The following is a 16,309-nucleotide window of genomic DNA, read 5'->3' as shown; positions in this document are numbered from 1 at the left end:
ATAGTATCAATGCTGAAATTATTTAAGTCTTGAAGTTTTTTCGTGATGATTTAAGTGACAATGGGTCGTCTCATCATTACGAAACGCGTCATGCTAGGGCTTTCGGTGCCAGCTCTAAATGGGTACCTGGAGAAATCTGAGGAAGGTAAACAGGAAGGGTTTGCGAAAGCATAGGTTGGCTGGCCCCCAGCCCCCCATTGCACTTCCTGGCTGAAGGGCCACGAAACGGAGATCAGCACCGCCGGTTTGGACCTTAAGGGTCTAGTGCCGCATCCTTTACCCTTTTACCTTTACCTTTTTCGGTGCCGAATTGAAGTAGAGCCAGGGCCGGTTTTCCTGTTAGATTTTCGGTGCCTAGTGTGTCGAACTCTATTCTGGAGAGCATTCATGCTGTGAGCACGTGGAGTTTTGCCTCTGCTTCAATAGTTTCCAAACTTGTTAGGCTACACCGCTGTATAAAGATAATTAACAGTAAGTTCACCGCAGATGATTTCTGGCTCAGGTGCGTACTCGTTCTCGGTGCGTACAAATAGCTCTTCCCACATACTCTTTCATTAGTGGGTTACTAATGTTAGTATGTGTCAGCGGTCCAATTACCCTGGAACATGTATTTTGGCAGAAGCTTTCTCAAAATGCCTTTGAAATCAACTTGAGACTTCGAAACCTACTTGTAATTCCCAAAAACATCAAATAATAACATTGCACTTCTAATTACCAATTTTCATATATGTATTGAAATATATTAATTTAAAATTAGTTTCTTTAAAATTTAGTGTTCCAACGTTGAAGCCAAGTTCGCATTCAAGAGAAATCTGATTTGTTCTTCCCGTGAAAAGATCTAATGTCGCTTATGTTTTTACGTTCTCGGGAGCACTCGCATCTCGGTCCGGGTTTTTATATTGGGTGAGATAGAGAACGATCATACTGTTTATTATTTATATACTGTGCGCTACACTGAGGTGTAACAAAATGCACAATTCACTTTAAAATTGGCGGTTCACGATTCGAGAAAGGAAACGATATATTGTGATGATGGTTGGAGAGGAATGTTTATTTTTATTTAAAGCAGATTTTAAAAAAGCAATGTTTAAAATATGCAATGGCAATAGAATAAATTGTAGCTATTCCTAAATAAAGTAAGACTACCTTCCTAGTAACGGGTAACGAGGTAACGAGGTAGTAACGAGTGACGAGCGATCGAATGCACTTAAAAAAACTAATGGTAGAAGATTAACTAGGATGCTGATTTTGGAGCCAATAATCATCGTGTCACAAAGAAATGACGATACTGGCAGAGAAATATTAGAAGGGTGTTAAAAAAGAGGTTATACGGGGGTTTTCGCACAACTTTAATTGACATTCTCTCACCTCAAATCAATTAATTGAAGCTAATTTTTTTTTTCAAATACGGTTATATAAACCGTTTGTTTTGTATGGACAACATGACTCTTGGAATGCTCCACCGCGCGATATTACTGCTTCTGAAGCTGGGAAAATCAATATAGAGATTTTCGATAGTTTTAATCAACTGGATGTCTCAAAATTTTAAGTTCTGTTTCGCAAAATGGTAGGAAACACCACTTTCCTGTTGCAAATCTTTTTGGCTGCTTAAAAAGAACACTTTAACTTTTGATTTACGTTCGAATGAGCCCTTCCCCGATTTTATTGGACCGTTGGTTCGATACGATCACAACAAATAAACACGCATCGGTGATCATTGCTCTGGGAAAAAAGAAATGCAAAATTCTACATTTTTGTAGATAGAGCATGAAACCTCTGCAATATAGTTCTCTGATATGCGAAATCTAATGGTGTGATTTCATCAAGATCACTTACCTTTTTAAGGGCGTCTTTCCCTTTTTTCGAGAATCAGGCAAATTTCTCGGGCTCGTAGCTTTTGATCGGTAACTTTAAAATTAATGAGTCTTATACATTTGTAATCGGCCTACACAACTAATTCTTTTGGTGTTTTAATTGTTACTAAAGTTACCTGTGCGCTCCTTACTTGCAGCTCGTTGTTACGAATCGTTTTATTGTAACTCATTGCCAGGAATGCTCTGGAGTTAATTATTCTTTCGTTTTCTTTCAAATTTGGATTATTTTTTTCTGCAATTTTTTCTTAATGGCTCCGCGCTATGTATCTGTGTCGACAAAAATTGTGTATCGATTTGCTTATTGCGGAAGGAATTCTCTGAAAACCAGCTTATGACTTCGTTCCAGGGAATGAGGTAGTAGAGTTGCTCAAATCTGAAATCATAACCCAGAGAATCAATTTTTCAAAACATGTGTCTGGTATATCAGATTGTATACGAAGATGTGTTTTTTTTTTTAAATTGTATTTTATTTTAGTATTGTATTATCTTTTGTTTCTTAAAAAAGACACTAGATATGGTGATTCCCTTTCAAATGACCCCTCTCCTGAGATTCAACGTTTTATCTCTAATCGCTTACTGTTCCTGAAGTTTGTTGGGGGAAAATTGCGAGGGGCAAAAAAACAGAAAAAATTAAATTTGATGTTGAAGTTGTTAATCTGTTGTAGGCGCCAACATTTTGTGTCAATCAATGTCGGCCATCTCCATGTTTGAATTGGCATCAAAAATTTAATTTTGGTTTTAGGTCATTGTTTTGTATTTATTTTTAGTTTGTGCTGTTGATCATCATTATTTCTCTGTTCTCATTGCAGTACATGTCATTTTCTGCTCACGCAGATGCTAAGGGAATCATGCAGTTGATTCAATATTGCCAACCGAAAAATGTGCTACTTGTTCATGGCGAAGGGAAAAAGATGGACTTTTTGAAAAAGCAAATTCAAACGGTGAGACTCCTACCTAATTATATTGCAGGAAAGGTTTCAGAGTTGACAGAGTTGCCACTAGCTAAAAAAGGGTTAAAACCAAACCACACAAAAATCGGAGAACTTGAAATAAATAAGTAAAAATATGAACAAAGAGACGACGAAGACAACACTGCATTTCCATTGGACAAATAACAAAAGTTAATGCAACGACGAATTGTTTTAAGACTGTATATATTTGAAGGATGATGCTAACTGAATGTTTCCATGGCAATTTCCACTATCTTGACTGAAAACGAAACATGGGTAGTCATGGCATATTTTATAACTATTCAACGATGTCTTTTGATGTCATAATTGGAATTTGCTTTGGGGCATACCCAACTAGATCAAGTCTGAGTCCTCAAAAGCGCATTGCTTTCAAACCCCAGGTGGCTGGGCTTGCAGAATCACACCAATGACCCACAACCCAGATCAGGACGTGGGTTTGGCAACTTCAGGGTTTGAATCTGCATCCCGAAGGACACAGAATTACAAATCCAGTCTGTATACTCTGCTAGAGCTGCTTTTGTCAGCATTGTCTCATTTAGTCTTAAAAAAATTCTTCTGGTTAAATAATTTTACAAAAAAGGATTAAGAAATTAAAAAAAAGGATTAGAAAGCCGATGGAAAGGTCTATTTTAACACAATATATTGATTCCTACCAAAAAACAAACGCCTTAGAGTACAAAACAAAATAACTTTGAGTGTTAAAACTCTTGGGTTCGTGTTGTTAAAAAATCAAAAACTTTAGTGTTTAATGTGTTTGGATGAAAAAAAAGTTAATTTTTTTTTATTTAATCATCATAGTAGTTTGTAAATCTTATAATCGGTTTCATGTTTTATATTATGTAATTAATATATTAATTAGTTTCATATTGTAATCAGTACGTACTATTCGCACGTATTCTCACTTGTAGCATTTCATGCTGAGACCACAGCTACCTCTGCTTTGAAACATGTAATACCGTAGCTTTGCTGTAAACAGGTCTTGACCTTCTTTTTTTGAGGATTCGATCTTTTTATTTATTTTCTATTAACACGTCTAGAAGCCAGAAATAGAATGAGATGTTAAAAAAGAAATAAGAGCGATAGTAAATTTATATTATTCAAATAGTAAAAAAGGTAAAATGAACCCTTTTTATATTTCTTGTAGCTTCTGTCTTATGAATGGTTGCGTAACATTTGGCTCTCAACCTCCTGAAAGACATTTTTTTGGGGAGGGGGGGGATTAAAGGGTGGTGCATCGATGCATTCAAGAAATATAAATGAAAAATCAGCCCCTATTCAATTCGAAATTGTGGTTACTGTGATAATAACTTTGACTAAATTATCGCAATATTTTTGACTATTATGATAAGATAGAATTAATATTTAATGTTCTTAGAAAATTTATATTAGGCTTGTATTGATTTCCATTACAGGTTTGATAAATAAAATCTTTCTTTGGAAAAATAAAACAGACCTAAAAAAATGCAGACTTAAAACAAACAAGCCAAAAGATTAAAGCTAGAAACAACAAAGGTCTAAAAAAATTCAAAATAAGTAAAACAGAACTGCTACTGCTACTACCACTACCACTGCTGTTACTACTACTACTACTACTACTTCCGCTACTAATATTACTACTAATACTAACAATTCACTGCAGCACCAAGCCGCCTGAGGTGGATACTCCTCATGGAGGAGGAGTTGGCTATGCCAACTCCTCCTCCACCCCAATATGTTCAAAGCCCCCTTCTTTAATCAACTTGCACTGTAACAAACGACGAAAGCCAAATTATTTGTTCTGTTGAGGAATAATCATTTGATTAATTGCAGTTACATTATTTTATACCCTGTTACATGCCAACTCGATAACATTTTTGCCAATTGTGAGTGGAAAATTGATAAGACCTTCTTGAAAACAAAATATTACACTTTACTCTAAATTCTATGTTACTTTTGTCATCTTGTTATATTTTTGAGTTTATTTGATTAGTATGTGGTTTTTATTACCGTTGGAAAAAAAGATATCCTAAAACACTGATTACCGTTGGAAAAAGATATCCTAAAACATTGATTACCGTTGGAAAAAAAGATATCCTAAAACACTGATTACCGTTGCAAAAAAGATATCCTAAAACACTGATTACCGTTGGAGAAAGATATCCTAAAACACTGATTACCGTTGGAAAAAAAGATATACTAAAACACTGATTACCGTTGGAAAAAAAATATCCTAAAACACTGATTACTGTCTGGAAAAAAAGATATCCTAAAACACAGATTACCCTTGGAAAAAAAGATATCCTAAAACACTGATTACCGCTGGAAAAAAAAAGATATCCCAAAACACTAATTACTGTTGGAAAAAAAAATATTCTAAAACACAGATTATCCTTGGAAAAAAAGATATCCTAGAGCACAGATTACCCTTGGAAAAAAAGATATCCTAAAACACTGATTACCGTTGGAAAAAGATATTCTAAAACACTGATTACCGTTGGAAAAAGAGATATCCTAAGACACTGATTACCGTTGGAAAAAAAGGTATCCTAAAACATTGATTACCGTTGGAAGAAAAGATATCCTAAAACACTGATTACCGTTGGAAAAAGATATTCTAAAACACTGATTACCGTTGGAAAAAGAGATATCCTAAGACACTGATTACCGTTGGAAAAAAAATATCCTAAAACACTGATTACCGTCTGGAAAAAAAAGACATCCTAAAACACAGATTACCCTTGGAAAAAAAGATATCCTAAAACACTGATTACCGCTGGAAAAAAAGAGATATCCTAAAACACTGATTACTGTTGGAAAAAAAATATTCTAAAACACAGATTACCCTTGGAAAAAAAGATATCCTAGAACACAGATTACCCTTGGAAAAAAAGATATCCTTAAACACTGATTACCGTTGGAAAAAGATATTCTAAAACACTGATTACCGTTGGAAAAAGAGATATCCTAAGACACTGATTACCGTTGGAAAAAAAGTTATCCTAAAACATTGATTACCGTTGGAATAAAAGATATCCTAAAACACTGATTACCGTTGGAAAAAGATATTCTAAAACACTGATTACCGTTGGAAAAAGAGATATCCTAAGACACTGATTACCGTTGGAAAAAAATATCCTAAAACACTGATTACCGTCTGGAAAAAAAAGATATCCTAAAACACAGTTTACCCTTGGAAAAAAAGATATCCTAAAACACTGATTACCGCTGGAAAAAAAAAGATATCCTAAAACACTGATTACTGTTGGAAAAAAAATATTCTAAAACACAGATTACCCTTGGAAAAAAAGATATCCTAAAACACTGATTACCGTTGGAAAAAGATATCCTAAAACACTGATTACCGTTGGAAAAAGAGATATCCTAAGACACTGATTACTGTTGGAAAAAAAATATTCTAAAACACAGATTACCCTTGGAAAAAAAGATATCCTAGAACACAGATTACCCTTGGAAAAAAAGATATCCTTAAACACTGATTACCGTTGGAAAAAGATATTCTAAAACACTGATTACCGTTGGAAAAAGAGATATCCTAAGACACTGATTACCGTTGGAAAAAAAGGTATCCTAAAACATTGATTACCGTTGGAAGAAAAGATATCCTAAAACACTGATTACCGTTGGAAAAAGATATTCTAAAACACTGATTACCGTTGGAAAAAGAGATATCCTAAGACACTGATTACCGTTGGAAAAAAATATCCTAAAACACTGATTACCGTCTGGAAAAAAAATATATCCTAAAACACAGGTTACCCTTGGAAAAAAAGATATCCTAAAACACTGATTACCGCTGGAAAAAAAAAGATATCCTAAAACACTGATTACTGTTGGAAAAAAAATATTCTAAAACACAGATTACCCTTGGAAAAAAAGATATCCTAAAACACTGATTACCGTTGGAAAAAGATATCCTAAAACACTGATTACCGTTGGAAAAAGAGATATCCTAAGACACTGATTACCGTTGGAAAAAGAGATATCCTAAGACACTGATTACCGTTGGAAAAAAAGGTATCCTAAAACATTGATTACCGTTGGAAGAAAAGATATCCTATAACACTGATTTATCTTCTCTATTAAAATAACAGTTGCTGACCATAACCGTCCAAAGAACATGAGGCATGTGTCTTCAACTTCCAAAATAAACTACAGGGACTTATTGTTGAAAACCCAAATTCTATCGAAGAAGCTGCCAATTTGTTCCAAACATTTTTTATTCTGCTATGGCTAAGTTGATTGGAAACTAACTTAATTGCTAATTGCTGCTGAAGGGTCATTCTTTACTTGCCATTTGTTGCCACGAATAGTTTAAAACGGATTTAACGAGCCTATTATATAGTATATAGCAGGTTGGCGTTCATGACTGAACATCATTTGTCCCTAGACCAATAGCCTATCAAGTTTTCGATTGCTGAATCTGGCCTGGTGTATCTTACTTTGGAAAGGCTAATACGCTCCGTTTTCATATTGTATTGTGTTTACATCATAATGATTGAACATCTAAAATAAAAGTAAATTTCAGTGAGTAGCTTAGGCAGTTTATAGGCTATACGGGGTTTTATATAGGCTATACAGACTATTTTAGTAAGTAGAAATTCATCCCTAGGCACTGTCGTCGTTTCGGGGGGGGGGGAGTTGCCCCCCCCCCAATAATTTGGAGAAAAGATTATTCTGTAGTCCATCCACCTTAACTCTCCTGATCGAGATTCCTCTTGCCCCTCCCCAATAAAATGCTAAATAAGATGGCGACGATAGCCGTCCTAATAACTTTAAGTGTCTTTCTTCTTTTTCTTCTTTTTTGCACTAAATTTTCTTGAAGGTTGGCAGTGGTAGCCCTCCACGTGATGTGAAGTATCTGGTTGTTTTTTTCCTTATGCTCTAGGAGCATATAATTAAAAACCAAACATTTATTGAAGAAGCTTTCGGTACAGTTGCGCTTAATGGTATACATCGCTATAGATTGTAGGAAGCGCCATCAATCGATAATGAATGTTAATAAAGAGTTTGTTCAATTTTTTTTCATAATTTCCTGAATTAAATGTCTGTATTGTGTATCCAAGAGGTGAATTCAAGAAAGAGTTTGTTACTTACTTACTTTTTTACATACTTATATATTTATATTTATATATTTATCCTATTTTCTTTTTCTTTTTGATTAGCATTAACCAAACTTGACTTCTTTCGTGTGTACCATTAAGTGCAACAGTACCAAGCTTTCTATTTGCTCCGAAAACTTTTGATTGTGCTATACCTGAGCTTCTTTTTAATTTGACTAGCCGTTTTGTCCAGTTGAACTTTGTTGTGTTCACATCAGTGATGGAATATTGGAAATAAAGGAAGATATCCTATAAAGGCAGGTACCTTTGGGGCTGTAGAGCTCTAGCAACTTTAAATTGTTATAGTAATGCCGACCTGTTTTTTTTCTAATTAGATATGATTTTTATTAATTTTTTTCGAGAAAGAAACGGTTTGATAATGGTGGAAAATGACAAGCTCTACGTTTTTCTTACTACAAATTATTTTGTACAGTAATATAAAGTACAGTACAATAATATCTTTGTACAGTACAGTAATAGGACAGTACAGTACAGTACAATAATAATTTTGAACAGTAAGATAATATAAAGGCAGGTATTTTTTGCGCTGAAGGTATGAGATCCAATAACCTTAAATGGTTTACAACAATCCGACCAAGTTTTTTATTTTTTTTTTTACTAGTTAGTTATGTTTTGTTTTTTGTTGTGCCTTTTCAAGAAAGAAATGGTTTGGAAATGCCGGGCAATGGTAAGCTAAGTTTTTTTTTCACTACGAAGGATTTTGCACAGTAATGTTCAGAGAACTGCATTCATAGACTGGGGAACCTTTTCTCTATTGTTTTTGATTTTATGAGCATTCAAGGAGTTACATGTACCGGTATATAGTGGTACATGTACCCGTACATAGTGAAGGATCACCGCCAATTTAAATCCAAAGGTTTTCTTGGGAAAATAAGAAATATGGCCTGATTCTTAACTGCACTTTGTGTGTTTTGGGCAGGCTTGGAACTTATTCCGCTTCCTTAAAAGACCAAGAATGCTCAATATTGACAAATTTACTAACATTTTGAAATATATATTACGCTATTCTTTTCAAATCATTATTTGGAGTAATAATTGTTTTCAAATCACCGGAAATTTTATTCTTATTAATTAAATATAATAATAACAATTTATTTATGACTCTTAATATATACAATGTCACTTTCGAGGAGTGAGGCATCGGAAAAAAAAGGTGTGGCAAAAATAATATCATTCCTCCAATGAATTGATCAGAAATTAATCGTGTGTTTTCCTTTCGAAAGAAACGGTGTACATAGCTGAACTTTTTGTATTTGAAAAATAGTATGAAGTAAGGTTATTCTAAGCCGAGGAGCTGTGTTTGATGGCTGAGTGAGAGTTTTTCCAGTTTTTTTCTTCCACTTCCTTCCACCAGTTTTTTTCCTTCCTTCCAGTTTTTTTCTTCCACTTTTGTAAAGTCCAAAACAAATAAATATATCTATGTGTTACCTACACGTAAAATCAAACAAATTTTTAATCTTTACTTTATCAATTAATCCTTACGTTTTAGCTGTTAATACTGAACATATTTGATTTTAAAGTCTTCTACAACCAACCGTATTATCAAATACATTACATTATTATTATATGACATTATATTATATTACATTATATTGTATTACATTACAGTATAAATTACATTACATTATCACTGCCGTTTTCGTGGTGCCCTTCCGTCATAGGGCACTCCTACGGTGGCGTTTCTGAGCATACTATAAATATATTCTGAGACTGCACTGGCTATCCATGACGCTTGACAAAAAATGGCGAATATAAAAAATAAAAAAAAGAAGAATATAAATAAAACGAAAAATATTAAAAAAAACGAAGAAAAAAACAAATTAAAGAAACCAAACGAGGCTGATTCTGGCTTGTATTTTATTAATTAATCTCGCTTTCGCGGTATGGTTTACTGCATTAGGTTAGTTTTTTTTTCTTTATATATACCTTCTTTCCTTTTTCTCTTTTTTTCGAGCGTTGAGGACGGCTTAGCGGAGGTCTTTGTCGAAACATCTGCTTTGTCTTTTCGTTCAAATCCTCCTCCTTTGTTTTGCTTATCCATTTTATACTTTGTTTTGCTTATACATTATCACTGCCGTTTTCGTGGTGTTTTCGGTTTTCCTCCTGTTCTTTGTTTCCACCTTTTCCTCCTGTTCTTTGTTTTTTTTTTTCATTTTAATTTCCATTTTAATTTTAATTTTTTCATTTTAATTCATTTTAAATTCATTTTAATTTCCTTTTCCTCCTGTTCTTTGTTTTTTTGTCGAATGAACTGATTATTTATGGACTTCTAAATCTTTCAGGAGTTGGGTATAGATTGTTTTATGCCAGCTAATGGTGAGACAGCAGTTATTAAAACAGCTCTGCCTGTACGTGCCGTTATTGATCGAGAGCTTTTAATGAAGAGTAAACAAAAGTATGAAATGAATCCACCCGATCCGAAAAGACCTTGTTTAGTTCATGGCGTTTTGGTAGTTAAAGATAATGTAAGTAGTCTTTGGGTCCGTTTTTTCACTAGAGTTGGGTGTTTTGCTTTTGCTTCACTATTTGAGGTTCTAGTGTCAATAAGAGATCACTAGTGCCATCTAGCATCTGGTGTTTCTTTGCTCGTTTTTCTAGCTTTATAACTGTGTTTTTCAGAAACTGAGATCAGACGCTAATTATTACAGTAAATTTGCCAATCTCAAGTAATTTTGCTTTATTATTACGGTTGAAAAAAATGCCAAAAAAACATCGAATGCCAGATGGTGCTGGTGATTTTTCGTCGACACTATGGTGTTGGTGCCAATTTCCACTCTGTTGAGTTATCGATACTTTTCGATTTTAGTTTTAAAGCAGTTGGTTGTATCTTAACTTTGGAGAGTTAATAATAAGGCAATTTTTATTAGTCGTTTTGTAACAGACCCTTATAACAATTTTTTTACTTCATTACAATCAGAAATTTTATGTTCATTGAATTTTTAGAATTCCATCTAGCTTAAGTGAAACCGTATTCTGGTCATATTATTTAAAAGATTGGTCACGAATTTACATAAGTTCGGATAGGGCCTCAATTGTACAAAAAGTATTTTTCATTTCAATGACATCACAAATAATTGGAATCGTTATAATAAATTTTTCTGAAGATGAGTGTATTTGCTAAATATTTTTAAAAGCACATTACAATTTTATTTGATTGTCCGTAATATATGATAATCTGTTGGTTTGAATAGCGTTTATCCCCCCTCCACGGAAAATACCCCCGCGAAAAATACCCCCCCCCGCCCCTTCTTTAAAATCCCCTCCCCCCCTTGTGGGAAATAAGGTTTCCAATTCTGATAATTTTATTTGAGTTTTTTTTAGTTTCGTTGAAAAGTGCTAAGGAACGGAAAAAAGAGGAATTTACACGCCAAAAGTATCTTAAAAACTTAGAAACAAAAGTCTGCAAATCCATTTTTGTTGAAAAGACTTCCATATGAACTTCTGCAATTTTTGGCACTAGCGGGCGCCAAATTAAAAAAAAATTGAAGAAGAAAAAAAATATAGGCTAACAATCATCAAAATTAAACTAAAACATATGGCACCAAAAAGTTTGAGAAGGTTTGGCTATCATTTGAAAGGATAGATAGCTTTGGGAACCAACAAATTCTAGATTTTAAGTTCTTACGGGCGAAAGCGTTGTTAAATTCTACGAGTTTGTTTTTCTTATTTTCCAAGCGTAAAACTACCACAAATCACCAGTAATAAATAAATGAAACCCGTAACTATCAGAAATTACAATAGATAGCATAGTCAAACTCAAAACGAGCAAAAATTAAAAAGGGTAGGGCTGACAACACCCATGTCTTCTCAAAACCAGAACATAATTTGCACTTTACTAAGAATAAAAAAAAATAGCCGTGTATTGTCAGTTTAGTGTACATATTCTGATATGTATTCCTTAAAGTCTTAATGCTTCTTTATTTATTAAAGTCAAAAAAGTGAAAACATTTAAAATATATTTTGTTTTCAGTAAACTACAAATTTTGTTCTGGTTTTGAGGAGGTGTGGGGGTTTTTCAACCCTACTCATGCTAATTATTGCTTGTTTTAAGTTTGAATCGGTTATTTATTGTAGTTTCTATTCGTCATGGGTTTAATTCATTTATTGATGGTGATTTGTGGTATTTTTACGCTTGGAAAATTAATTGAATTTATTTCTAGAAAAGAATAGTATAATAAAGCTAGTATAATAAAGAATACTATTCTTTGACAAACTTGTTTTGCGGAAAAAGTTTTTAAGTTAATTTCTGCTCATTTTTTATTCACATAGTCTTTTTCATAGAAAAGAACATTTTATGTCTTTGGGTGTTTTTATTTTCTATTAGACTCCATAGTTTTTACTTTGAAGATTATTCGACTTTATTTCTGCTCTTTTTTGGTTTAATGGGGCTCTTTTTACTTTTCTTTAAAAAACTTGTTCCGTATGTTTCACTTTAACAAATACTATCTGCTAATAATTAAATTAAATAAAACAAGTTTTTTCAATTGAAAGTAAAGAAGCAACATCAAACCTTAAAACGAACAGAAATTATTACGTATATGAAAGGGGTTGCCTCCTCCTCAAGACTTCGCTCTTAACGCCAAAGTTTTTTTTTTAATTTTAAAGCAACGCTTATTATTCTAATTAAACGGCCATTGTGTTTTAGGAATCGTTCTTAAATAATTAGGACAAAAATTGGAAAACTTTAGCGTAGAGAGCAAGGTCTGGTGGAAGGGGCAACTTCTTTCATATACATAATAATTTCTGTTCGTTTTAAGTTTTGATATTGCTCCTTACTTTCAGTGGAAAAAACTTGTTTTTTTTTATTTAATTTCTGATTGTTTTTAAATAATACTGGGAAATCCGTCTCTCTCTCAATGAATCATTCCGGTACTTGTGTATTATACACCACTCGCTTAAGTTTGCAAAGGGTAAAACTCGAGGACAAACCGGTTTTTTCCTCAGTTTTTACGATACTTAAGAAACAAATTTGGACTATAGATTTGCACATTAGGGGGGGGGGGGAGTTAAAGCGGGTCTGCATGCAAAATGTGTTCGGTACAATTATTCTGTATATTATGAAGTAAGAATTGTTTTCTGACTTCAATCTGTCCAAATACTTTAACTCCCCCCCCCCCATTATGTGCAAATATATAACCCAAATTATTTATTTCCCATCTGTTCTGTCACTTGTCTTTGTCTTGTCTCACGCTAAGCTAAAAGAAACTAACGAAGAAACCGGTTTGTTCTCGAGTTTTACGCAGCGTAAACTCGAGTAAGTGGCGGATAATACACAAGTACCAAAATTCCTTCTCCCTACGGGAAAAAACAAAAACAAATAAATTTCTCATATTTGGAAAGCCTTATTTTTCATGCGGGGGGGGTGGTATTTTCCGTGGAGGGGTATTTTCCGGGGGGGGGGGGGTTAACGCCATCCAACGTAGAACATGAAGCAAACGACTTATACTCATATTAAACAGAATATTTTTTCGCAATATAAAATTATTCTTGCAAAACAACGGGACAATTAAAACAACTTCAAAGGGTTCACGGACGAACCTTCAACTAATAAGTTTTAAACAGTGAGTCCTAAAGAGGTGAAATCTACAACGCCTGGGCATAGCCAGGGAGCAATACAATTAAGAGATTAAACGCTTGCTGTAATCTCTTTATAAACGCTCTGCTATAATCTCGCGGTACTTTAGCGCGGTAAGTCTGGCATAACTAAAGCGGAAACCTGCTATAGCCTGTTCTACCGTTTGTACTCGAACACTAGCTTATCTGGACAATAAACGTGTCCTAGATATTTGAGCGAAATAGACTATCATTTTGGGACTTGCAGTTGCAACAGATACATGAGGTATGGCGTTACCACTGGCAAACAAGAAACTCTGTCGTTGCGGTATTACCCCCAAGTCCTAGAAGTTTATAACCAGATGTTAGTAAATGCAGATTAGCCTGTAAGGTAGAGAAACTTGGAACTAATAAGCTGGAGGTCATCTACGTAATAAATCAAAATATGCTTGCAAAGATCACTAAAAATGCAGTGTTAATCGTCCTGGTCACAGTAGTTGTAAGAGGGTTAAGCCTGACAGGAGTTGAATTGACTCGCGTCTGAGACTTCTAATAAGCCTGTCTTCTATAAACCTACTTACAAGATCCTTTTCAAGTTTTACCCTAACCTAAATGTGGCTATTGGGGTTGCAGCGGTAGTAAAGGACCGAGCCTCAGCCAGTTTTAATCCAAAATTAATCATTTTGAAACCAATTTGGGTCGAAATAAAGAGTGCACCATTAGAATTGTCATGGCCGAAAACCCTATAAATGAAACTCACAGTTCCCTGGTTTGAACAACAAAGAAAATCACTTTTTTGCATGGAAAGCTTTTATATTTCCTCTGTTAGCTGTTTTTTCCTCCGCTGCTAGTGGGGCACTGGAACGTCATAGAGAGCTGTTTAAGGGCTCACTTAAACACAATGTTTAAAATAAAATATTTGTTTTTACAAAAGTCGCACCTTTGGATACAAGATGATGAATAACGTCATGATCGTAGATTATAACCATAAATGACGTTATAGTAAAATACTTTAAACGGTGCCCAGGGTAAAAATGACATGTTAGTTTGTTCTTTACTAGTCCTACCTGTGTGTAATATACGTTAAATTCCTTAATTTAATTAAAACTGCTGATTTACCACCCTTTGACTTAAAACTAAAGAATAACACGTTAATTATGCTTGTGTGTAATTTATCCCGGTTTAACACATTCTCAAAAGGTTCCACCCGTCTCTCTTTAACTCTTTCCTTATCCCTAATTGTGGCCCCGTTCCTATCTGGAACTGGAACAATTCCAGATTGACTACTCACTGTCAGTTTATTAACATGCCAGTGATGATTTATCACGGAGATAATTTTTGTACAAGTCCCTTCTCCTCTCTATTAAACACAGTGTTTTCACTAATATTCCTAGCTGCGTAAAAACCTCCCCTATGCGTAGATCACTTCTAAGAAATAGACACATTTTAAGACACTCCAAAAAATAGTCGCAAAAATAATGTTTATTAAAACGTTAAAACACGTCCAAAAAAATAATGTTCATAATTTTTACTTTGAGTTTTTAACCTTCTCACCAGTTGCAACATCCACTGATGATTCAATTTCTTTCAAGGTAGTTTCAAAATTGTCAAGCGACAATGTCAACAACGCTAGCTCAGTTAAGGATTGCACGTCTAATTCAGTTTTCATCCTAGTTTTAACCTGTGTTAAGTCTTCTTTACATTTTTTCATACTTGTCGTCAAATCCTGAAATTTTTTATATAAAATTTGCCAATTTTGTTTTTGAGCTTCCTTTCTCTTTCCAGACTCTTTGGCTTTCTCTTTTTCCTTCGTGTCATTAAGTATTTCTAAATCTGGATCGTATTTTTGCTTCTTTTCCATTAGCTCTTCGAAAAATTGTTCTTTAGTCTTTTTGGCATACTTAATCGTTTGAAATTTATCAGTCAGGTTAGTTGTTGCATAATCAGCTCCGTAATCTGCTTGTTCGTTATCGTATATTGCCATGTGGGCTGGTACCCATATAAATTTTAATTCTTTCACTTTCTTTGATGCTCTTATGATGGTATCTTGAAGGCGTCTTACTAATGGCTCTTTCTTATGAGCCTTTGTGCTTACTAGCGAATCCAAACCGGTCAACGAATCGGTACAAATCACTATCTTGTCTGTGGATTTAAAGTTGGAGAGGACCATCTCTACAGCTTTTAATAGTCCTTCAAGTTCGGCTTGGACATTCTTCTGGTGTTCAATTTTGAAAACTCTTATCTCTTCTAGTTCAGCTATTGCTATGGCACATCCTGCAGTCCCATCCTCCCGAACTGACCCGTCCGTGTAGAGTTTTATAAATCCAATATACTTTGCCATTGCCTTTTTAAATTTCTCGCGGCGTCTTATGGCTCTTTGCTCGTTTCTTAAGATAGCGATGGAGGGGTCAAGAATTTCCTGTATTTTTTTAGCACAGAGAATGGCTCTTTCTTTTCTGCTTTCAATGCCATCAGTCAAGTCTGCTGCAAATGCCTTGAAAGCGGCACTCAATCTTCTCACCTCTTCGTCAACGATCCTGTTATTGGTTCTAAGTTTTTTTACTTCGGTTTTCATTGTATTTACATTTCCATGAGAGGCATAAAATGGATTCAAATATCGACTCGAATCTAAAATTACATTTCCATTATCTTGAAAAAGTATATTTCCGCTTATAAACATTGAAATATCGCTAGTGATAAATCCTGGAAGAACGAATTCTTCTTCGTCCGAATTTCTTCTTATTCGCTTTATATTTTTATTTTGTCTCATTGCTATGTCTTTGTTAGTTGT

General features: G+C 34.2%; 1 protein-coding gene across 7 annotated transcripts in view; it reads left to right on the top strand.

Annotated features, from left to right (window-relative positions):
- Positions 1-16,309, top strand: part of IntS11 (integrator complex subunit 11) — a 191,858-nt gene that overhangs the window by 81,375 nt on the left and 94,174 nt on the right. For all 7 annotated transcript variants that reach the window (XM_089086822.1, XM_089086818.1, XM_089086824.1 and 4 more), the window contains 2 exons: positions 2,684-2,815; positions 10,248-10,430. In XM_089086822.1, the coding sequence (XP_088942948.1) occupies positions 2,684-2,815; positions 10,248-10,430 (315 nt within the window). The remainder of the gene's footprint in view (positions 1-2,683; positions 2,816-10,247; positions 10,431-16,309) is intronic.

Source organism: Artemia sp. Qi Xiang Cuo, chromosome 3, assembly GCF_049724085.1.
Source record: "Artemia sp. Qi Xiang Cuo chromosome 3, ASM4972408v1, whole genome shotgun sequence".
Classification (NCBI taxonomy): Eukaryota; Metazoa; Arthropoda; class Branchiopoda; order Anostraca; family Artemiidae; genus Artemia; species Artemia sp. Qi Xiang Cuo.
The sequence above is the reverse complement of the archived record's forward strand: the minus strand, read 5'-3'. Positions and strand labels throughout refer to the sequence as shown.